Source organism: Branchiostoma lanceolatum, chromosome 6 (genome assembly GCF_035083965.1).
Source record: "Branchiostoma lanceolatum isolate klBraLanc5 chromosome 6, klBraLanc5.hap2, whole genome shotgun sequence".
NCBI lineage: Eukaryota > Metazoa > Chordata > Leptocardii > Amphioxiformes > Branchiostomatidae > Branchiostoma > Branchiostoma lanceolatum.
The window spans coordinates 13,151,317-13,175,998 of NC_089727.1; the positions used below are offsets into that span (position 1 = coordinate 13,151,317).

At 40.4% G+C, this 24,682-nt stretch overlaps 3 protein-coding genes across 5 annotated transcripts in view; 2 read left to right on the forward strand and 1 right to left on the reverse strand.

Annotated features, from left to right (window-relative positions):
• Positions 1–23: 23 nt before the first annotated feature.
• Positions 24–24,682, reverse strand: part of LOC136437368 (PDZ domain-containing protein 8-like) — a 33,866-nt gene continuing 9,207 nt past the window's right edge. Inside the window, exons 7-25 of one of the 3 annotated variants that reach the window (XM_066431947.1) lie at positions 13,162–13,375; positions 12,623–12,732; positions 12,125–12,211; positions 11,633–11,715; positions 10,878–11,304; positions 10,386–10,586; positions 9,844–9,960; positions 9,220–9,326; positions 8,660–8,884; positions 6,690–6,872; positions 6,325–6,403; positions 5,589–5,683; positions 5,068–5,094; positions 4,364–4,479; positions 3,562–3,803; positions 3,127–3,189; positions 2,771–2,857; positions 2,329–2,465; positions 24–1,602 (exon numbers count right to left, since the gene is read on the reverse strand). In XM_066431947.1, the coding sequence (XP_066288044.1) occupies positions 1,593–1,602; positions 2,329–2,465; positions 2,771–2,857; positions 3,127–3,189; positions 3,562–3,803; positions 4,364–4,479; positions 5,068–5,094; positions 5,589–5,683; positions 6,325–6,403; positions 6,690–6,872; positions 8,660–8,884; positions 9,220–9,326; positions 9,844–9,960; positions 10,386–10,586; positions 10,878–11,304; positions 11,633–11,715; positions 12,125–12,211; positions 12,623–12,732; positions 13,162–13,375 (2,610 nt within the window). In that variant the 3' untranslated portion in view covers positions 24–1,592. The remainder of the gene's footprint in view (positions 1,603–2,328; positions 2,466–2,770; positions 2,858–3,126; positions 3,190–3,561; positions 3,804–4,363; positions 4,480–5,067; positions 5,095–5,588; positions 5,684–6,324; positions 6,404–6,689; positions 6,873–8,659; positions 8,885–9,219; positions 9,327–9,843; positions 9,961–10,385; positions 10,587–10,877; positions 11,305–11,632; positions 11,716–12,124; positions 12,212–12,622; positions 12,733–13,161; positions 13,376–24,682) is intronic. The other 2 variants (XM_066431948.1, XM_066431949.1) reach the window with 2 other exon arrangements.
• On the forward strand, positions 14,200–18,167 carry LOC136437403 (leucine-rich repeat transmembrane neuronal protein 4-like). Its single transcript, XM_066432005.1, has 3 exons — positions 14,200–14,291; positions 14,864–14,921; positions 15,564–18,167. The coding sequence occupies exon 3, from the start codon at positions 15,569–15,571 to the stop codon at positions 16,700–16,702; it is 1,134 nt and encodes a 377-aa protein (XP_066288102.1). The 5' UTR covers positions 14,200–14,291; positions 14,864–14,921; positions 15,564–15,568; the 3' UTR covers positions 16,703–18,167.
• LOC136437120 (leucine-rich repeat-containing protein 15-like) lies at positions 19,915–23,815 on the forward strand. Its single transcript, XM_066431597.1, has 2 exons — positions 19,915–20,029; positions 21,348–23,815. Exons 1-2 carry the CDS (start codon positions 19,915–19,917, stop codon positions 22,940–22,942), a joined length of 1,710 nt encoding a protein of 569 aa, XP_066287694.1. The 3' UTR covers positions 22,943–23,815.

Consider the following 24,682-nt stretch of genomic DNA (forward strand, 5'->3'; position numbering starts at 1 on the left):
AAAACATCTAAAAAATGGAAACATTTAGTTCTAAATATGTTTATTATCTCATCCATGTAACTTCTACATTTATGACATCTTAAGTAGATTTATCTATTGATTCTTCAACTCTTTGTAAATTTAAACTATTGCACATCCCTTAAATCTACTCAAATCATAGTACATGTACATCAATACAGTATACCATTATTTTGGTGTGCAGCATATATGTGACTTTTCAAATGTTTCATCATTGTTACACACTTGGGTTACAATAAGTTATCGAATTGATCAATAATAATTACATTTAAAGTACTTAAATTCTGCAAATTGTGGACTTGCAATAAAAAGAATAAAAGCCACAGACATCTTTTAATGAATATCATACACCAGGGCAAAAGAGAGTCAAAGAATGTTCCTACAAAACATATGTACATTGTATAAATAAATATTTTCACTCAAACTCAGCTAATACAAGTTATAAGTGTATCACTCCATTCTATACGACCTAGTTCAGTGTAAGAGACTGCTCTCTATAAACTTTAACTTGTGCAATTTGTTACAACTTGCCTTTTACAACAATACTGATTATTATTACTGAATATAACATCCACCTGTAAAGAGGTACTGTGCCTAGAGTTTACACTATACCATAGACTAATTAGTAACAAGTACAGTAGTTACCTGCAACAATTTCCTAAGGTTGCAACTACCAATACCAATAACAAATGTGCACATGGTAAGTATAGTTCACAATTTTGTTTCAGTAACATACATCTAGATATGAAATCATCAATATGCACACAGTCAACCATCTGACTTATCCACAAATACCTTACAGTAATCATCTTAAAGATAGCCTATATATTTGTTAAGACTTGTGCATGTGCAACAATAACAAATCACTGGAACATCATATTAAATATTGCACAGTACATGGTAGTAATGTTACATTTCATCCTATAAGTGCAACAAGTTATTTGCAAGTTTTAAATCACGATACCGAAGTAGTCAAAATTCACTATTAATCTATCATCACAGTAATATTTGCTCATTTAAGACTGTTCATAAATCTCTATTTCTGAGGTAACATAATAACAACATACTTATCATAGTAAAAACAAATGTGACCACTGCATGAATATAAGGATGGAATACAAAGCTAACCTTAGGATACACAAAATCAAGACGTTAATATAGTATAACTGTTGTTTCTTTGATTGTTGTTCAAGTTGGACTGGTAAGGTGAAATAAGAAATGAGAATGATAGGCCATGGCTTGAAGATTCAATATTTAGCAAGAGCTTTTCCACCTCATGATATCAGCAATTTGAGTGTCTTGCAAGCATAGCTAAAACTGTCAGAAAAGCATGATAATCTTCCATCCTTTGGCTAAAATCTATTGCTGTCTTCTGTTATCTTTGACCCAAAGCCAAAAATTTAACCAAAAAACTTTTAAAGCATGAGATTTTAAGTGGTAAAATCATTCGTCATTTCTTTCTCAGATCAATACGATCTTCTTAAGCTAGAAACAGCTAGTAGTGAAATTTGTGTTGCCTAAGATTTAAGCTATCCCGATGTAGAGTGTGTTGCTCATTCTGCCATAATGAAACCTCAGACAGCCCTGCAGAACAAAACAATCAAATTCTGGTCAAGAACATCAAATAGTAACATGCATAACATAAAATGTCACATTGTGCATATCAAATTATGCCTTTTGAATATCGGCAAACAAACAAAAAAACATCCCATCCTTTGTACATTTCAAATAATTTGACAGGTCCCAAGCAGATACTCTGTGCCATAATTTGTGGAGATTTTTCACTCGGATTTATTGTCTGCATTTAATCTCCTAACCAAATCTTGATACTACATAATATTGCCGAGGTTGTGACATAATGCCCCTGTCACACTGATCTCCGTTTTCCTTTTGGTAATATTATTACCATCCATGTCAATCTCCTGCTGCAGCTTGTTGATCTGTCGTGCAAGAACCAGACACATAACTTATCAATCTCTACTAGACTTTTTTTTCTGACAAAACTATTCATATCTCTTATAATATTATTACCAAAAGGAAAATGGAGATTACAACCTCTAAATGGCATTTTTGACAGTAAGACCCTTGGTGTCCTCTTGACCATCCTGTGATTTAGAGATTTAGACATTTATAGATCGGCTGAGTCCCTGAGTCCGCTCTGGCAATCAACAAATACAGCTGAAGTTCGTCAATTGTTTGACAGGGGCTTAAGTTGCTGGCTCAAAGGGTAGAACTGAAATGGCTCAAAGGGTAGAACTGAAATGGCTCAAAGTGTAGAACTGAAATTTACACATATTCAGCCATACTTACTGTTCGCCGGCTGCCTTGGCCTCGTCCTCTCTCTCCGTACAGTTCTGCCAGCCGGAGCAGTAGTGTAACATCAGCAGAGCCAGCGCCTGGAGACGCTCCTCTGACTTAGCCAGGTCTGCTGCAATCTTACCTCTCACCTGAAGAAATGGGGAAATGAGCGTAAAACATCTTAAGCAGCACTAGTCATTCGCTAGTTGGGCAACTTTGGCTGTTCATGTAACAATGTGTTCACGTTGAAGCAATAAATATGTAAATGAATAAATAAGCAGTACAAGCACATGACCATGTATGCTAACAAGTTTCAAGGGCCCAGGGAGGTCTGTACCTAAACCTGTGTACTGGTACCTGTACCTGTACCTGTACCTGATGTTACGCTTAGGTACATACTTCTAATGACAAGAGATTGTATTGTGCAGAGATACAGTAGAAGCTGGTACCTTACCTGCTGATCTGGGGCATCCTTCTCCTCTCGATGCAGCTCCAGTTTGTGCTCTGACTCCATGTCAATCTCCTGCTGAAGCTTGTTGATCTGTCATGCACGAACCAGAGTGACACATAATTATCATCATAGTAAATAATCACTTAGTTTTTCTTCCTCTCAACAAAATGCTCATGTCTCTGATAATTGTAGGGACTAAAATCAAGCCATGTTGTAGTCTACAATCATTATGTCATTTCTAGTGTAGTACACAGTCAAACACATAATCACGCATAGTCATTTCGTTTGTCAATGCTATTACACGAGCAACAAACATTAGTTCTAGCATACTGTATATCTATGTCATCAGGCACACTGACCATGGCATCCAGCTTCTGTCTCCGCTCCTCCTGAGGAAGCTCACAGTACAGATCTCTCCCCAGCTAGGACAGGGAACAAATTAAAACATTTCATACGTCATCCATGCTTTAATAAAGGCCATATTAATAAAAAAAGCAACCAGGACCTTGGAAAAATACAGACCAATTACATCCTGAACTTTTGAAGCTACATACAATGAATATTCTCAATTTCTAGTGATTTGTACAATCTTAATCTTGAGTTCATAGATTTCAATGGAATCCCTTTTTTGCTGCAATACCAATCAAGGTGTCCATGTTCCTTTTTGCAATGATGTACCCTACAGACTGGTCTATACCTGTCCGAGTTCAGAATCCAACTACTGGTAGGGTCTAAAGTTTTTTAGAAGTGGCCTTGTGTCATGAAACTACCAAAATAAGAAGAAGGGACTGCACCTCTTTTGCTGCAGTGACAATCAGTGTGTCCACGTCCACGTTGGCGAAGTCACAGCCCTCCTTCTGTGTCTGCAGGATTTTCTCCCGCAGCGTGCGACTGCTGTGCATGATGCTGTCGCTGTCACTGCTGTCCGCTGTCTCGCACAGCTGGGTCTCACGAAACATCTCGCCAGACAGGTACCGGCGCGCCATGGTCGGGGAGCCAGCAGGGGAGTGGCTGGGAGTCACACGGGGAGAGGAACCTGGGCAGAATATAGAGTAATGTGGTGTTACTACCTACCACAGGAGGGGGCCCTGCTCTAGTTCTGTTAAAAATTCTTCCCAGCCCTGATATCAATGCAGCTAGTAGTGGTAAGTCATTGGATTCATATAAGCTTGTTGCTAGCTGGCATTTGATTGACAGGTGGGATATAAACTTGTGTTCAGTCAGTTAAATGAACAGAATATAGAGTTATTGTAATATTTGAACAAAACATATCATGTACAGGCGCTGACATTACGACAACAGCATGATAAATCACGATCACGATCACGAAAAACAAAAATATTTCTTACGTTGATGAAGGTTTTACATGTATGTGCACACTACAAAAGTTACTCTAGGAACTAGTAAGATAGATTTTGTAAATGATCAGACATTTCAGATAGCACCTACCTTTTAACAGTCACTGACCAAAGGTATTTGATGCTACCAGAAACGTCTGACAATTTACGGAATCTATCTAGTTTCTCAAGTAACTTTTGTATTGTGTAAAGATACTTCTTGTTGGTGAAACACATTTAAATTCCAAACCATTCTCACCAGGTGAGGTATGATGTGCGGTGCTTGTATTAGGCACCAGCTGAGGAGCACTTCCCACAGTGTGCAGGGTGGTCGGCTTCCTAGCATGGAGGGGAGACGAGCGCTGTCTGGGCTGTCTGTAATGTAGACGCACATGGCATAGTTTGTTTCTTCGTTTTCAATCATTGTCTCTGTGTGCGGAGATTTGTTTTCGATGTGTCGGGATGTTTGCGTTCCTTGTTATTCACTGTACGTGGATTGGAATTAAGTGAGTGGGAAGATGGTGTGACCGGAAAGATCAGACTTGGGGGAGTGACAGGAAGTAGAGTTCAGAGGGGATAGAGCTAGTAATTTATCAGACATGACAGACATTCCAGGTCATGGGGTCAGTGGAATAAGCGACTCAATCACGGGAAGGTATTGTTTTGTCATGGGTCTGTGTGTTTGTCTGTGTTTTCACATTATATATTTTCCAAATGCTAGTCACATTCACTGTAGAGTGGCAGGATGTGATCAATGGGCACATGTAATGTCTATCAAATCCTTATTTGCATAATTGATGCACTACAATCAAACAAGACATGGCAGAAACTCTAAATATTTCATGGAGGTGTAAGGTCTATGAACTCTAACTTGTTATAGATGAAGTTGTCAATGTTTCCATTAAGAACAGCGAGAGAGCAGTTTTACTTTATGTGTCTAACAAGGTAAGACCTACTACTCACTCTTCAATTCTCCCTAGGTGGAACACCCTAAACAAAAATGTGATAAATCATAAACATACAACATAAAAAATGTAATATGAAAACTGCTGTCAACAAATAATCATTAAAGAACAAATAGAATACATAGAGTATTGAATCTGTTTTTATAAAGAATAATATTTCATCAGTTTCTGTATTTGCTTTGTTTCACCATAAAACAAGGCTCATTATGATCCACTAAAGTGTTTTGGGTTCTAAGAACAAAAATCTAAAAATAATTCATGCCTTGATATACATGTACAGATAATAGCTTAAGTTACAAATTAACTATCGGTGCATATCAAATCAAGTCAAATCAATGTAACTTAGTATGGAAGAGATAAACGTTTCTGTCTTAAAGTGAAATCAAGTTCTCTACAATCTGTAAATGTCTATTCCCCACAAACAACATCATTCGATAACCTGCCATATTTTTTCTTGTCTAGCACAAAATACCTTGGTTCACAATAAAGAATGAGTTACTAGTAGGAGTTGTGACTTACTTGGAGCAGTTGGCCACAGCTTGGCACTTTTCAATACACTTCTTATGGCAGATATAGGAACACGGCTTACATTGGGCAGCAACTTTGGTCCAAACCTAAGAAAAAGCAATGAAAAGTCAAATAAGTCCCTCGAATACAATGGTACATTTATAATTGTTAAGGAACTGTATTTTTTTACAAAAAAACAACTTCCGCCAGCCAATCAGCACCAAGGAAAGAGCCAATAATGGCTAACCAGTTCAATGGAAAGATGCTGATTATGGTCAATCAGCACCAAGGAGAGGACTTAGGATGGCTAATAAGTACCAAAGAGTGGACTGTGGATAGCCAATCAGAACCAAGGTAAGAGCTGAGGATGGCCAATGAGCACAAAAAAAAGACTAAGGATGGCCAATCAGTACCAAGGAGATGAGGATGACCAATCAGTACCAAGGAAAGGGCTTGAGGATGGCCAATCAGCAGAAAGGGAAGCGCTGAGGGTGGCCAATCAGCACCAAGGGAAGGGCTGAGGTTGGCCAATCAGTACCAAGAGAAGGGCTGAGGGTGGCCAATCAGTACCAAGGAAAGGGCTGGGGTCGGCCAATCAGTACCAAGGGAAGGGCTGAGGGTGGCCAATCAGCACCAAGGGAAGGGCTTAGGATGGCCAATCAGAACCAAGGAAAAGGGCTAAGGATGGCAAATCAGAACCAAGGAAGGGCCTGACAATGGCCAGTGAGTACTGAAAAATGGCACCTACCTTTTTCATGCAGTAGTCACATCTTGTGTCCCTAGACGTAAATTGTTTCTCTACAAAATCATGTTTCACAGTCTGGATGCTGCAAAAGAAATACAGATATTAAGAATTATGTAACTCTTGCAGCCTCCCACTACCAAATAAACCAGCACCCTACCATGCAAAGGATTCCAACCATGTTATGTACCACCTTGAAGCTTCCTTATTTGCCCTGCAAAAGGGACTTCTGATCTGTCATCATGAGGTCACAAGGTTAAAAAATTTTTGCAATTACATGTATCAATTGAGTCCTAATTTCTAGATTGAAGATGTTCCTTTTGATGACAAATCAGCACCCCATACAATGACTATCAGAGGCAAGTGGACACCTAGGTAACAGACTTCTGATGTTAGAGTTAGCCAGGGTTAGGGCGACATAATCTCCAAGCAGACGCGTGACTTGGAGGCCGAGATGTGGAACATTCCATTTTGGAGGGGCTCTTCTTCTTCCGGGTTTGACATTATTCATCAATGCACCTGTCCTTTGAAGAAGATCTCTTACCTCATTGGTCCTGTGTTCAAGGAGAATAACACATTGAGCAACAATGAACATATCAAAAGAAGGGGGAGTACTTTGGAAGCCACTGGGCAATCATGTTGTATTGAGGTCACTGATTGCACAAATCCCAATGCAACCTTCCACAAGCAACCTTTAAGTTAGTTCTTCATTCTATGCTTGCATATTGTTTTTTCCAGCGTAAGCAGGCATGCAGTCCTTTGACCTCTACATGTACCTGCTATGGCACCTGCTTGGAGAACAAGGTCACACAAACTTGATATTACAGAATTTTATACCATTTTGTATGATTGTAAGTAAATTTAATCTGCTTTCCCCAAAGGAAAACGAGCTAGCTTTCCTCATTAGATGGGCAGTAATACATACATGTATCCAACATTATTTAAACCCTAAAAAAGGATCACATCTGATTCACAAATTTACTGTGGGCTTTTCATGAAAATGATGCAAAATCAACTCGACATGTGAAGCAAAACGAATGAAAGAGCAGACTCTTTTTTGGCAGAATCATGATCCATAAGATGAAAATTGTGTGGCCTTATAAAGATGCATTATTGTCCGAGCCACACATGCAGCTGTTAGTGCAACTCTACACCCCCAATGGTTGGTTGGTTGGTTAGTGAGTTTGTTTGTTCTGAATGCCAGAAGCTAATCCTACCCTCCGCTGCAGACGGCAGGTTTGATTCCGGAGTCTGGCAGACGCTACAAGCAAATGGTAGCAAGGAAGGTCAGCCAAGACACATAGCAATGCTGGCCACACATAACATACTCCTACATCAAGCCCACATACAAGCTTTGTGCTCACAAAGAATGGTAGACTACATTATATAGAAGTGATAACATAAGATAGCCTGTGAGAAATGTGCGTATCTGCAAGATGCAAGTTACATGTAGGTAAAGTATTATTTTCTATGCTGTGAGAGCAGCTTGAAATACAATGCAGTCACATACATACATGAAATTTGATATAGCCAATCCGTACATTTTTCATCCCTTTGAATATATTATACAATTTTCTACTCTTAGACAAGTAACAGTACTACTGTAACTTACAGTAATTGTAACTGTACAGTAATTCACCAATTGTTACCCTAACATCTAGCTTCCAAATACTGATACAAATTAACTAACAATTGGTGAGTTTATCAAATGAAGTAAAAAGACTTAAATGTATACTGACATAATCTTCTACTAATAAATACAGAAAATGATGATATACTAATTATCTTAACAAGCTAAATATGGGGTCTAACAATTTACAGGGGTGCCTAAGCATTCATACACATTTGATGAAAAATACACAAAGCATGATACAAAAATGTACAAATCTTATAAAAATGCATCAAACAGTATGTAAACTGTGCCAATGTTATGAAAAACTGACTTTACGATTTGGCCAACCACTGCAATGGGAGAAGTGTGTATGTTTTCTAGTGTTTCTACCCATGATATTTTGCCTAGAAGGCATTGAACAGGCTTACATCATCACACATATTTGATAGCCTGTGAGCTAGTCTGTTGCTTCATTTCGATGTGCCACACCTACTTCTCCCCAAGCTATAGATCGTTACTGCCATCTTTGATTTCCCGCTTGAATGACATTTTGTCAGGTGCCGGTTTCAATAAAAAGCGCCTGTCTTTCATAAGGTCTACAAGCTGTCATACTTCCTGTGTATCTCCCAAAAGTCATAGTACATTGTGCATTTTTCTTAAATGTATAGTCTTAGGCACACAGTATGATAAAACATTATGATCAGCTACAGTTTCCCCCAGCCAGCTCACCTGAGTCCTGACCCCAGCCCTGCTATACCCAGTGCGGAGGCAGACTTGCGACGGATGGCCTGGGTCCTGCGGGAACCAGTGTTCTTCTTGGTGTCTGTCTGCTGTTCCCCCTCCGCGTGGCACTGGATGTTGGGCGTGTGGTGGAAACGCAGGGTGACATCACCTCCGCACAGACGAGCGTTGAAGCCCGGGTGGGTCGCCAAGCCAGATCGACCCAGGTGGCGACTATAAAAAAGGTCCCAACATAATGCCATCAACTATAGGGGATCAAGCTGTTAGGGACCGAGCTTCTAGCTCAGAAGGTGGAAAGGATTGCAGTATTTAGTCCAGTGTGTCCATCTAATGTCATTCAATACAAGATTTGTAGATGTTTGCTTGCCAATTGTGGTGAAAATGCAAGGTGGCATTGCCGGCGGATGGACTAGCAGGTGCTACTGTCACCAAAATGAACAACAAAGTCAGAAAAAAAATGTTCAGACTATTCATGAAGAGCAGTTAGTGTGTAACAAATTATTCGGCTATAAAGATATGCAGATGAATGTTAAAGCATGAAGTCTAACCTGGCAGCAGCCCTGATCTCAGGTGGTTCCAGCAGGAAACAGTTCTGGTACTCCCCTGACAGGGTAGTCAGGCACTGCAGGGCCACATCTATCAGTGTGATGCTCACCTAGAGGAACAACACAAACATCAGACAGGGTAGTCAGGCACTGCAGGGCCACATCTATCAGTGTGATGCTCACCTAGAGGAACAACACAAACATCAGACAGGGTAGTCAGGCACTGCAGGGCCACATCTATCAGTGTGATGCTCACCTAGAGGAACAACACAAACACCAGACAGGGTAGTCAGGCACTGCAGGGCCACATTCATCAGTGTGATGCTCACCTAGAGGAACAACACAAACATCAGACAGGGTAGTCAGGCACTGCGGGGCCACATCTATCAGTGTGATGCTCACCTAGTGGAACAACACAAACATCAGACAGGGTAGTCAGGCACTGCAGGGCCACATCTATCAGTGTGATGCTCACCTAGAGGAACAACACAAACATCAGACAGGGTAGTCAGGCACTGCGGGGCCACATCTATCAGTGTGATGCTCACCTATGGAACAACACAAACATCAGACAGTGTTCAACATTCTTGTGCTGATAAATGTTGATCTTACGGAAAAGATACTCACATGTCCAATCAGTTCTTCTTTGTCGCCCTTCTCCACTCCCTTGGCCCAGATGCAGATGTTCAGGTACTTGTCTTCATCCTCAATGTCAAATATGAATGTCTCATCCCAAGAGAGTTCCTGGAAATATATCAACCTATTTATCTGTCATATGCATAATTGTGCATGTGCTTCTAGTGATGTTCAACACTTAACCAGGCTCTAGTTCTGAAAGTCTCAACTGTGGGAGCCTTTACCACTGACACAGCCAAAATATCCCACTTAGAAATGATGTGGGGGATAAATGTCAAAAACAATTTGTGTGAGGGCACAGTCACATTTGTCGTATGATAGAAAACTGAGAGCATTGTTGTAACTCCAGCTGTCTTGTTACAGAAAAGGCAATCTTAGATCCTTGAAGACGGTAGCTTCTGTCAGATCTGCCGAGTCAGACTCCAGATCATATGATGACATACATTGAATGTAACTGTGCCCTGAGCTGTAAGGGTTGCAAATTGTTAAGTTTGACATGACTTTCCCGGAGGAAGTCAAACAGAACGACCTACTTGAGAAGCAGTAACTGGACTGGTAGCCCTGGTTTCGATCTTGGTGGCGTACTCTTCGGCCTGGGGAGGGTGCGTTGCCCCAGCAGCGTCCACATCCCCTCCGGATCCTGCAAACACTCCATGAAGAGGATCGGTCAGGGCCATGTCGTGTAATGGTTCACTCCCGTCAGAGTGCGACCTTCCTCGTGGAGCTCCAAGGGTCTACAACATGGAGAAAAATGTTCATCTCCAGTTTAACTTCTCCCTGCTGCCTAATGTGTAACCCATAACATCTTCAATACGAATTTGATGCCAAACGGTTGCCTGAACAGGCTGTAGTAAAGCATATAGCAAACAATAGTGAGTGGCAACATAGCTCTGAAAAGTGCAGAACCTAAAAAAAAAAAATCTTAAATGTAGTCTTTCATGTTACGTAAATCAAAGCTTTTAGCAGCTATAGTTACGTGTTACACAAAATGATTGGATAAACATCTGAGCTACTGATTCGGATACCTCTCGCGTGACAGTGATGGCAGGAATGCTTGCTCCATGAGCGGGGTCCGTCGCTTTGCTTGCATCGTCTGCAGCAGCTCTCATACCGGGCTCCCGAATGGGGGATGAGGTTGGCGACTGTTGATTGCCGCCCAGCCCAAACTTGCGACTCAGCAGCGGAGAAATGTTCGCCTTAGCCTTGGACGGAGACGACTTCTGCTGTGTTGTTCTGCCGGAAATGCCCCTCCCCTCCGCAGCTGGGTTTTTGATGCTGATATTGATGTACTCTTCTGTTTCGGAGTCGGAATCAGGGAAGTTGTCGTGGTCAATGTCGAGTGCATCCATCCCCTTCAGGCTGACTGTGTCCTCCTCGTACGTCTGAGGGGGACCTTGCAGAGCATCGGAGGTGACATTGTGAGAAAGGTGACGCTCGATCCGCAAAACCATCCTGAAATCAGCAGAAATGGAATGTACTGTTACAGTAGCATCTCTTTCTAACAGCATGCAAGTCAGATAAGCAACAAGAGCCAGGAGATGCACAAGAATAGTATGTGTACTACAAATCAAGTCAAACATGTTGACCACTCAATGTACCATTGAAATTTGTTGTGTTTTTAACTACATTGATGAGTGCCAGATTGTATGCTCTGAGCTGTCTATGAAAATTTCTAAGTATACACAATCAGGATGATCTCAATGACACATCTGGTAAATTGCAAGCAACAACCCACAGTATACTGTATGGAAAATGCCATCAAAAATACAAGACCCCTTACTTGTCACCAGCTTGCCGGATGAGTTTGGCTGCATGGCTGACATTCATGACTCTAACTCCTCCCACTGTCAGCAGGATGTCACCCTGAAATAGGGATAGGAATGTTTATCATTGTACTGTCTGTATTCTATCTCATGTCAGGTCCCATGACGAAAAGAAAAGAATTGTGTGCGTGTACAATTGAGAAAACACAACCTGGTAAAAAGTTGTTGCTGTGATGAGCCTTTTTAAAAACATCAAGAAATGAGAAACCATTCTGACAGTGAAATGTTTATGAGGCTGCAAACAATGAAAACAATGACTGTCTATTACATGTACTTATTTTGACAGATTGGTACGAAAACAGATTAACATGTTAGTAGCATCTTGAAGACTTCATGAATTAAAGTCTGCCTTTAATTATAGCAACTAATGATAATCTGTCTAGTTGCAGTTTGGTGATTTTCTATTTGACATATACATATTCATAACACAGTTGACAAATTGACCGTACCTTTTGGATGTCCACCCTGCTGGCAGGAGTGTTGGGGTCGATCCTGTCCACTACAACCTGCTGGTACATGGACCCTTCTATGGGCTCCTGAATTATGCATGGGGAGAAACAAAGGAACAGATTTACAATTAATTAGCACCGAAGTTTATCTGCATGTTGTAGATGACAGTCATAAATCAAAAAAGTATGAGTTGACGTTTCCTTATCATCTAACACAAATGGCAGGCAAAAGATTATGTGAATTATGCAAGGTTTCTGGCACCTTACTTTGAACCTCAGGAATCTCATTTAAGTAATCAAATGTGAGCTTCCTCATGATGAAGGCTGAACATCCTAAGTAAATTCCCTTCAAACTCGAAGAAAGTTTCATATAGAGCCATACTGATCAAACAACCAATGTCCAACAAAGAAGCACTAAATTGAATAGAAAAAAAACAGACATGAAAAAAGAACAACAACTTGAACAAGGTGACAGACTGGGTACTAGTAGGTACTCACATCTCTGAAGGCAATCCCCAGGGTTTTGGACTCCCCCTTTGCCAGCTCCACATCCTGGGCAAACCAGAAGGACCGTTTCTTCCCCGTCCACTGGTTCCAGGTGGACTCATCTGAGGGAGAAGTGCAGGACAAACATGCCAGATGCAATGTTAATAAAGTATCATTGGAAGATGACGTATGACAATATAATGCACAAGACTTGATCACTTGGCAAATGTTTTGGCAACTTGTGAGATGCCCTCATCAAAGCATACATTGTAATCATGGTACTATGGACTCTGCTACTCCTTGCCACTGTTTAGTTATTAATCAACTTTAAAAGCGTGACTAGGGCATACCGTCACATTTGCTGTGGGATCATCATAGTATCCCAAACTGAGGGCTTTCTTGGGATAGTCATGTGTCATACAAAATTCAGCTGTCTTGTTACTAAAAAGGAAGTTTTAGATCCTTTTAGGCCGTAGATAATCTGTCACAGTTTGCTTGAAAATGTTACGATCATATCAAAAACCATACAACGAATGTCACCGAGCACTTACCTATACAAAGAGTGCAGTACACCACACAGTCTGGGAACACACGAGGGAGACGACTACACTCCACAATGGTCACCTCCAGCTGACCCACCGTGACCTTGTTGTCATGGAGATAGACATTGTCGGGAGCATTCAGCTGCTCCTGGTAGTCGAAGAACGGCTTGAAGCGCATCTTGTAGTACGGCAGAGTGTGCTTCTTACGGACAGAACGGCGGATCTGGAGAACAAAAAGGGAACCCTCGTTTTTCAAAGCGTACTAATTATAAGGTCCAGGTCAAAAAATTATGCAACAAGAGATGTATGTCAATAACATGATCTAATTTTGGCAACATACAAAGCCATTATCAAACTGAACCAAAAGAGGTGGTCGTTGGTCCAAAGAAGTCAATTGCAAGAAGTAAGCCATGTCTAATGCAGGATAGAAGTGATAGGTTGCCACCTTATGTGGAAAACAAATGGCAAGTACATGTACAATGTTAAACTTTTATGTGAACCCTTACAATTCTATAGCACAGTTATCACAGCAGACAGAGTAATTTTTCACAGCCTTTTTGCAGTGCCCACAGGTATACATGTATGTAGTCTAGGGCCCATGTAAAGCTCAACACACTCAGAGGAAAATGTCTACTGTTGCTTACACAACAGTCATGAATGCAAAACTTGCCCCCCCGATACAAAATATCACAGCGACATCATAACTCCAACTGAGATTGTTGTTGGGCACCAAATTTAGTAAGGTAGCAGGTTCAAGAATGTTAAAGGAAAGAGTCTGAAAAATAATATTTAGTATTTGCCTCTTGTGTGTATTTTGGCTGTGATCCCAGCCTGGCCCTGGATTCTGCCTAACTAAAAGGTTGTTAGCTTGATAAGGTATTACCTGAGGGATGCAACACGATAGGCTGTCCTGACAGAAGATTATGCAATTAACATGATAAACATCTTGGCTCAGCCCTTCAGAATCTGTTTTTAGCATCTAGCGGTCTCAAAGGTTATAGACTGCAGCGTATACATTGTAGGTGCTGATACCACACATAGACAAGGGTGAAGTATACTGCTCATTGACAAGACAACGACTTCCTTACAAGTTGGGGAAGCTCTCGGGTTGAAAGGAAGGACCGTCATTTATTCTTAAGGTGGTCAGTCTTTCTGCTTGTCTTCTTAGCAACCCTCAAGTTGCTTGATAGTTAATGTGTTTCTTTGTCCATGAAATGTTTATTATTGGGTGGAAATCTATGTTTCAGAAATTATGTCACATTGTCAAAGCTATGCAAGGACAACCGAGAAAATAGTGATCAGGTGGTTTCAACAATACAGCCACCTTCTGACACTGCCTGACAAGTGTATAGTACATATCATTGAGTTATGTTAATTACTCCACAAATACTTAGTGTTTGCTTTGTCTAGGATATCTGTATTGACTGAAATTCTTTGTCATTGGCAATACAAACTTAAGATGATATCTGTGTCATATATCATCAAAGTCAAGACAATATAATTTGCATCTTCAGTTCTGACAATTCCATGAGTTTCCTATAATAGTTGTATCAAATTTCCCCCAAAACCTGTCAATCAGCTGAGTATTAAACTTTTTTCATCCATTAATTTACCAACCACCAGATTGTGTATTGATTTTCTTAGTCCATCAGACTCTGACTCCTTAAAGAGTCTATCTATTATTCAACACTTCCTTGACTTATGCCACCAGATTACCCGTGTCAGCATTCAACCGAGCAGTATCCGGTGCTTTTAGGATTTCACTCAAGGTTGGTTGAAGTCTCAACTCTTAGTTTTAAATCGATTATAATAACATTCATTACCACAATTAATCTACCGTTACAGTACTGCTTTGCATTTGGGTCATGGAAAGCATTGAGTTGTTGATATATATGATTACAGGTTACACTTGCCCATTCTAAGAAAACAGAGTCTGGTCAACTCTTGCTGTAGTTAAATTTATTTCATTTTATCAGGAACAAAACAACTTTGAGCATTTTTCAATGTGTACTTTGGGGATGATCCCAATGTAAATGCACTTTTTAAAAAAAATCACTGATATAGATGGCATGAAATCAACTTTAAAGAATTAGCATCTTTCAGTATACACACAGAAACAAGAGGGACTGCCCCTACATCAGATATATTGAAACCCTAAGTTAAATGTATCTGAGTTATCGGCATGACAAGTTCTTCAATGTTCTTATAGTCTTCAGCACGCATGCAAAGCTGGTATGTTGGGCCATAGGCAGTCTAATACAGATATAGATTGTTCTCGGAATATGTCCAACATTTCATAGTCAGAGAGACTGGGATCAATTGAAAACAACTTAGAAGCATGATCATTGTAAAACTATCTAACAGACTGGTATTAGTATTGGCCTACATGGTACTTCCTCTTCTTTTTCCAGACAAGATGTCTGATAAGCTTCAGAAGGTGCTGGTCCTGCTGTTGATCATCCTGAAGGATTTGCAGCTAACAGGAGCGTCATGCAGCTGTTCTGCATCGACCTGCCACTGCGACAGTCAGAACCTGGCCAGCATTCCGCAGCACCTTCCCACATCCATAACTTACTTCTGTTTGGAATTTGATAATATAACAGTATTAAGCACCTCAGATTTGTCAAGGTATAGAAATTTATATAGCTTATACCTGCCAAGTAACCGTCTGACCAGAATCAACAGCAGAGTGTTTTACAACTTGGCTAACTCAACATCCTTAGATCTTCGCTGGAACCATTTGACCTGTCTTAAAGCTGAAACATTTATAGGACTTGGTAGCCTAGAGATACTAAACCTTGACTACAACGATATCAGTATCATCGAAGACGAGACCTTCAGTCAAACTCCTCAGCTTGTCGTGCTACTTCTGGGGTCTAACAAGCTGACATCAATCTCACAAGGCAGTTTTAGAGGTCTTACCCAGCTGCAAATGGTAGACTTGTTCTCTAACCAGATATCTGAGATTCGGCTGGGTACATTCTCAGATCTACCTCGACTGAAACACCTGTACTTGTACCAAAACCAGATAAGGGATATTGAGCCAGGTACATTTTCAAATCTGCCTCAACTGCAAATTCTGTCCCTGTTCTTCAACAAATCAACAGTCGTTCGATCAGGTGCACTTTCAGATTTACCTCGGCTCCAAGAGCTGGACCTGGACTTTAACCAGATTGCTGAGATTCAGCGTGGTGCATTCTCTAACCTGCTGCACCTTGAGCACCTGGGACTGGGACACAACCGAATGGAGTTCTTTCCCTGGACAGTCTGTTGCCAGCTATCCTCTAGATCCGTCCACATGACACTTGGGAACAACCCCTGGGTGTGTGACTGTAGGATGGTTCCCTTCAAGCTGCAGATGAGCAAGTATTGTCCCCCGGAGACAATGAACCAGATTACATGTGCAGGTCCAGCCAACTTGCACAGAGGAAAGCTGCAAGACGTTGATCCTAGTGATCTGAACTGTTCAGAACCCACCAATGCTGCAACAGACCAACATAACTTGCCATACCACTTGACCTTGCTGCTGTTTTTGGTGCTTGTGCTATAGAGAGCTATTCGGCTTTCATATCTTAAAGTTTCAAGTTTGATGTGAAGACAACAAAACCTTCTATCAGGTCCAGAATTGGTCCTGACTTTTCGTACATATAGCATCATCACCACAAGACATGGTAGCATGCAGCAACCTCTATGAAGTTGAACCTAAATGTTCAAACATATTAAGGAAGTTCCCGGAAATCAAATGTTATCAGAATATCATGTATGAAGGCTTCTTTTTATTTTTAGACAACCAATTCAAATAGTCACATCTTCTCAATGAATTACAAGCCTTCAAGTTGGTAGTATCTGTATGTATCTATATAGCCGGTAGCCGGTGGCCAGGGACCGATGCCAGGGCGAGTTTGGCCGTTGGCGAATCCTGCTTTCTAATGAGCAACAGTCTGAAAACCCCAAAAGACCTGGGCTGAATATACTGCATTCCTCATGTATGCCAAATTCACTTTTTCTAGCTGAGTGAGCCACAGTGTATTTGGCAGAGCACAGGTCATTTTCACTTCATTTTATTTATTTTACCAGGTCACATGAGCTTAATCATGATAATTGTTATATCAAACTTTTACAGACTGTTATGGCAAGATTGTCAAGGCCTCAGAGGATATTTGATTTGGCAGTGATTTCATTTTGAAGCTTAGACATGACATCAAACGATGTTTGCATCAAGCACTGGCTAACTTTGGGCCACAAGTGGAGTCTTGCATTGACAGGCTGAATGAAGTTTTAAACGGGAACTATGCAGCCCAAGATCTTTACTGAGGGATGACTGCGGTGCAATAGATGTTGGTTAGCTGATGAGGAATGAGTCCAATCTACTAAAAGTACTTTATACTGGAGTCTTCTGTCTAGTCCCCTGTAAATTCAATAACAGATTTCAGCCTTTGATATTGCATAACAGTCAGAAAATGCACCGACAAAAAAATCTGTGTGTGGCCACCCTAATTTTCGAGCACAATCATGTTAACTGATTTTCCTCTATCAGACCAGATAATATCAACATCCTGCTTTTGTATGATCCATTTCAAAATGTGTTTTCAAATTGTAATCTAACGCTTTTCTTGTTCTTGGATAAAAAGATTTAGCCTTAACCATGGAAACAATGATTGTACTCTCGAGTTTGACAAGTGGACTAAAATGATAAACCTGCACACAGTGAATGTTTCTTTTTTCGCAAATTAGTCTTTCAAGAAAGCATGTACAAATTGTTGTGGACCTTTATTCTGATTAAAGAGCCCAGATACTTCCAGGAAACTCAAAGTCAACTTAAGTATCCAACTCCTGGAATGCCAAGGTCAGTGGGAAACTTGACTTTCATCTCTATCCAAACATTCCAGAGGCTGACTCCTTTGAACAAGAAGCAAATGCAATTCTTTACACTTGAGGGAGCATATATTGTAACTGTATATATATAGATGGAGAGTGACCAAACCATGCAGTTGCAGAGTTTGCCGTGGCCACAGTACAGACTTATCTACATATATTGTACCTCGGGTTGTCTTAGACCAGTTGCACTCTTCAAGTAAAAGTTCTTAAGTCTACATTGAGTCAGTTCTTCAGGACGCTGTTCCTTCAGTTGGTAAGACTTTGTCCTTTTATTCAGTTATTTAATTATTTGCCTGATTATTTAGTAGAATTAAACCACAATCACCCCTTCTGGGATTCGGAACATTTCTGCTTGAAAATAGACAGAAAACTATTGTTTTAATCAGGGCTGTCTCCAGCTTTATATATTTTTCAATTTCATGACATGAAGTTTTCATTTTTTTGATGGACGGATTGAAATCTTTATCTGTCCCCACAAGCGAATTTCTGTCCTGGGACGGAGGGAGGGGTCCTGGGGACAGCCCTGATTTTGATGCAGGACCTGGTATAAGTTATAATAGAATAGAATAGAATACTAGTAATTACATCCAGTGTGTCAACTCAGTCCTGAGTCTGCCCAGTTTCTGCTGTTTTCTCTTACTATTTTAGATTTTCAGTTGGGTCCAGCTTAATTTGGGGCAAAAACACAGGAATGGTATAGTGTTCTGATCATACCTACATGCAGTGGATATCATTTGAAAAGAACTCTGGACTTGTTGTCATAATTCTAAATGTTTCCTCATTCAAGAAGAGTATTTTGCTGTTTCCCAATTGGCAAGTCATTGCAAATGATTCAACTATTCTTTAGCAGATACCCAACCAAAAGCCAGCTTGACACAGGCTACAGGTACCTTGGCTAACATGCCATTTCATAGTTGCCCACGCAGTTGATATTTATTCCAACATGATAGTTTTTCACATAGGACTGGTAGCAAGTTAAAGAGCTAAAGAGACCAACACAGCTTGGGAGAAGAACACAGAAGAGGTTTACCTCAAAAAGAATACAACAAGGTAGGTAACAATTTGGCTTGACTAAAATACAGATCAGATCAACGTATGTCAAAAGTACCGAAATCGACTGCTTGAAAGCAGAACAATAGCAAGAAACAAAAGAGTGCGATTGTCGAACGGTTAGAAAAATAAGACCGGCGTCCCCGCTCCCGAAACTACAATACAAACCCAAAATTTAGCCTATAGTTTCAGGTCATTTTACGATAAAATCGGACAAGATTCTATACAATACACCGAATTTTACGATTATGGACGATACAGTTATACATTGCTTTTACCATTGAGTGGATGGTAAATGGTTTGGTGTTTTGGAATTCTATACAGAAATACGAAATATACAGAAAAAAGGTATACAAATAATTGGAATCTACTATAGTAATCAAAGAATTAATCATACATGTAATCATGGCTGATATGTCTGGAAGACCATTATTAAGTGTGTAAGACTGCAGGTAAATTTCCAGTTGTTTTAGCAATAAGTATTATGACTGGCCCTTGTATTGTAACACCAGAAGTTTTATGATGAAGTATTTTTTAGAAAATTTTTCACTTTCTTCAACTTTTTTGACTCACTTTCATCAATTTTTTTGCTAACACCAAGGTTTCAAAATTATATGACTCTTTATATATAAGCAGTTGCAAGAATTCAAAACACTGCAATTCTTAGGACAACAAAAAGTATCAGTCTATAGGTTACTAGTTTTAGTCTATAGCTAAGATTGTGCTTTAGAATTATCATGATTGTGACAGGCTATTTAGGTATAGGAGCGGAAAGCAGATGCATGGCTTTTAGATGCATGGACAAATCAAAGATTCCTATTTCTTACAGCTGAAATGACCAACAAGACAAAGAGACTACTGGTGCTTCTGCTCATCATCCTGACAGAAACTGGACCAACCACAGCCTGCAGCACCAGATGTCCATCCTCCTGCTACTGCGACAACAAAGGTGTCATCAGTGTTCCTCAGCACCTGCCTTCAATCATCACCAGCCTTTTCTTAGCAATCAAAACCATAAGTCCATCTGCTTTCTCAAGGTACGGAAGCTTAAGGAAGCTAAATGTGGCCTCGAACCTTTTAACTGACATCCAACTACAGTCAAACCTGTCTATAGCGGTCACTCAAGGGACTGGCCAAAACTGGCCGCTAAGAACAGGTGGCCGCTATGGAGAAAATGTCGATTAATTGACCACGAGTGACACATATTTTCAGTACCCACTGAGATACATTTATTCACCGTACAGTAGACATGTAAACAGGTAAGGCACATTTTAGAAGTTCGATTGTTGTTCTTTTACTCCTAGTTAGATAAGAACAAAATACATGTTGCTCAGTTGTCACTTACTGTTCGTTTTCGACCGTTTTCAAACATAAAATCGTGGCGACAATTTTCCTCAGTCTCTTGTTGTGGCTTGTGTTGATCAGCATCTACCATTATGCTAATAGGGTACTCAGAAGAAGGTCGCTCTTTTGAGGGCTTTTTGTCTTTTCAGAAAATTGCAACAGCCCAAATTTTACATCATAGTAGTATTATCCACATTCAGTTTGAATCTTTTGGTTTAGTAATTATCCTCAGTGATACTTTGCAGCAAAATAAATTTAGTATATTATACCTCCGTAACAGTGGTGTCTTCCGTTGACCTTTATGCTGCTACCTATCCAGTTTGTATCAGCGCCATTTTGAAAATTGCGCGAAACACGTTTTGAGCACAATTTGAATAAATTCCCGGTGAAAACGGAAATTGGGCCGGCATTCAAACATTTCACGAACTTACCGCATCGGGTACATGTGTGGGTTGTATTTTCCAAAAGGCTGCCGTAATATTTCTCCAGTCGAAATGCACAGAAATGGTCAATTTTACCACGATGTACAAACGCAAGCCATGTGAAGAAAACTATAACGTTACTTGACTTCGCGTCAAACCATGGATTTTCTAACAAAGATAAAACATTCTGGTTTTCTTTATTATGATCCTATCCAGTTGAGGCCGCATAAATTTGATAACTGCGTGAAAAAATGAAGATTTTGAACCCGGCGTGCGGTGGCGATGCGGCTTCTACCGGCGCGCCGTGACCGTTATCGGCAGTGTTACTGTACTCGCGGGACCGAAAATCGTCTGGCCGCGACCGCGTTGGACAGGTGGCCGCTATAGCCTAATTCTTAATGCTTATGTCAATGGGAAAAATCCAAGGGACCGACAAAAAGTGACCACTATGGGCAGGTGGCCGCTATGCAAAGGTGACCGCTAATACAGGTTTGACTGTAGGTACTTTCTCAAATCTGCCAGACCTTGAAGAGTTATCTATATCTAGAAACAAGATAGCTAATATTCAGCCGGGTACTTTTGTCAATTTACCAGAGCTCCAAGGGCTGTGGCTGTATGCCAACAAGATAACTAATATTTTGCCAGGTACATTCCTAAACCTACCTAAGATACGACGGTTGTCTCTGTACTCCAACCAGATAACCCGTATTCAGTCGGGTGCATTTTTACATCTTAGCCAGCTCCGCTATTTGTACCTGCACTCCAACCGGATATCAAGCATCCAACTCGGTGCATTTTCAAACTTACCTAAGCTTCAAGAGTTGTGGCTGCACATCAACCAGATAACTTTCCTTCAGCCAGGCACATTCCTAAATCTACACAAGCTCCAAGTTTTGAACCTTCACACCAACCAGATAGTTAACATTCATCCCGCTTTATTATCAAATCTAAGCCAGCTGAAAAAATTGTACCTGCATTTCAACCGGATAACTGACATTCAGAGTGGCACCTTCTCGAATCTTCCACAACTTCAAGTTATAAACCTGAACTCAAACCGGATAAGTAAGATTCAACCGGGTGCATTTTCAAACCTACCTGCCCTTCAAAAGCTGTTCCTGTCCTCCAATCAAATAATCAACATTCAGTCGGGTACTTTTTCAAACCTGCCATGGTGGCAACAGCTGTACCTGTACAACAACAGCTTAAAGACGTTTCCCATCAAAGAATTTTCACAGGGTCGAAGGAAATTACTAGACCTTCAGAGAAACCAACTGGTAACACTTCCCTCAGCAGCCTATAGAATCTTGTCAAATATCCATACTGTCCATATAGACAACAACCCCTGGCAGTGTGACTGTAGGATGGTTCCCTTTAGGCAAAAGATGACCGGGTCAAATTCATTTGAAAATCAAATCATATGCTCTAATCCACGAAATCATGGGCAAATGCTAAAAGATATCAATCCTGAGGATCTGACCTGTGAAGAACCAACAATAGTGAGGTTTGAGAGACATGATAAAGATGCATTGGTTCAGGGGGATGCACTTCATTTGGTCTGTGAAGCTTCAGGAATCCCCACGCCAGACATCACAGTCACTCTCCCATCTGGTGTGAATGCAACTGTTGAGTCAGGTGGGAGGGTGACTGTGGGAGTGAATGGCAGCATCACCATGATAGCTGATGTTACTGAAGCAGATGCTGGACTGTACAGCTGCACTGCGACAAGTCCTGTTGGCTCCACGCCTCCCACACTACTGTTTGTTGATGTCCAAACGAAAGATCAAACACCTCCAACAGTTGTGTCACCTGTAACTTTAACTCTCGTGAACACTGGTACTGAAGACAAACTAGAAAGGAACGGCTCTCTGGCATTTGCTGCAAATTCTTCCCTGGCAGTCCTGATTGCCTCCATTGCTAGTGCAGTAGCTAGCATTGTCCTCATTGGTTGCATCATTCTCACAATTTGTTGGAAGAGCTGGACCAGGAATGGTTCTGTAGGCCCAGACCCTGGTGCTGCTTTCAATCACACAGACACAACAGGTACTGTAACAACCAGTGGTCATAGCCATTTGCAGCATCATGATGCTGACGCCTGATGGCTTATGCAATACCTAATAACATGACTGGTGTTGGTGATATCAAATGGAATGAGGAAGCTAAAGTTTATTTCTTTCCACTGCCCCAGTGTGAACATGGGGAGATTAGAAAAGGTGTTGACTCAATGCACAAAAAATGACGAAATATAAGTGAGAGTCACTGAAATCTTGGCAGAATGTTACAAATTTAAACTTGAAGTAAATAAAATGCAAACATTTTTTATGTATATCACGGAACTTCAAGATTAATCTGTAGAATAATAAACAAAGACATTTAAGTCGAAAGTTTGTCTTAGAATACTACTGTAACAGCTGTCCAGTGCCTTGCACATTAGGCAGGACTTGCATCCTTACTATATATATACTAACAGAACAAATGAGCTATGTTACAATGCTATCAGGGAAACAGCCTCTCAGTGCTGGTGTGGCAAAAACCTGAGTGTATGATGTATATTCAATTTGACTCCACCTGTCCATGGCAACAGCTTTTGCTCAATCCCTTGAGTGATTGGTTTAAACATTCACAAGTTCTTTTATTGACAGGTTAATTTTGACTCTTGACTTTTGACAAAGTTGCATATTGAAGAGATTTTCCATTATAGAACATTTTAATTTTAATTCACACAGATTATAATCTAATTTTGAGTTCTTTGCAATATTGTACTTATGATATTCCATTTTAGTACAGGCTTTTCTGAAAGCTCACTTATACTGTGGAGAAAATGATTACGCTAATTTCTCACCTATGTAAACACTTGATTTTATAGTCTTGATTTAAGCATTTCTTACATTATTCATACTCTACCAGTCTATGTGCTTGTATTATGATGATGGACATTAACCAAGAAAATAACAGTGTGATAATATTGTCAAAGGTTGAATGTTTTGTTAGTTTCTTACACAAAACTTTCTAATAATAGTATATACATTAATGTAGTTTCCTTTGATGTAACAATAAACAAGACTTAGTTCACCATTGTGGACTGGTTTGAAAAGATCCTTCAGTTGTTAACTTTGTAGCCAACACTGTGTAGACTCATTCAAATAATTCTCAGGCCAGATCCACAACTAATTCTACCATGATCACTCTCTAGAACTTCTAAATGAATAGCTTTTAGTTATAGTCATTGACCAATCTTGATAAATCACTTAGTCCAAAGTCCAAACCAGCAGTGACTGATAGAGAAGGAAGAAGGTACATTGTAAAAAAAACACACACAATAGAACAGTCAAATGTTTTGAACATGCCCCGTACCTGTCTGTACCATGACCCACATTCTACACTGTGAGTCATGCATGTGAAACCAAACCTGTGTCACTCTGCTGTTGTTGTATAAACAAGGACAGGTAAGGGTTCAATGCAGAAAGAAAATCATGTCCTCAAATATAAAAACTTAAAGCCGAGGTCACAAAAATAATGCAATACATAATGCAAAGCATGACTCAATATATTGAAATTCAAATACCTCTCGCACTCACTGTTGTAAAGAATCAAAACATCAAAACAAAACAAAAACACATTATTTTGGCCTCACACCAGGTCAGTGCATTACTAATTTAGTGTGTTGTCTTTGGTTGGTAATTACGGAGAGGATAATTAATGACCAGGTGTTCCAGGTCGACCCCTCACCTTCAGCGAAACAGACACAATAGGTTGTCAGGTGACATTCTTTGTCCTGACACGCCCCAGTACACCTGAAGCAGCAGTTACGAAAGGCGGGCGGCATCGCACAACACAAG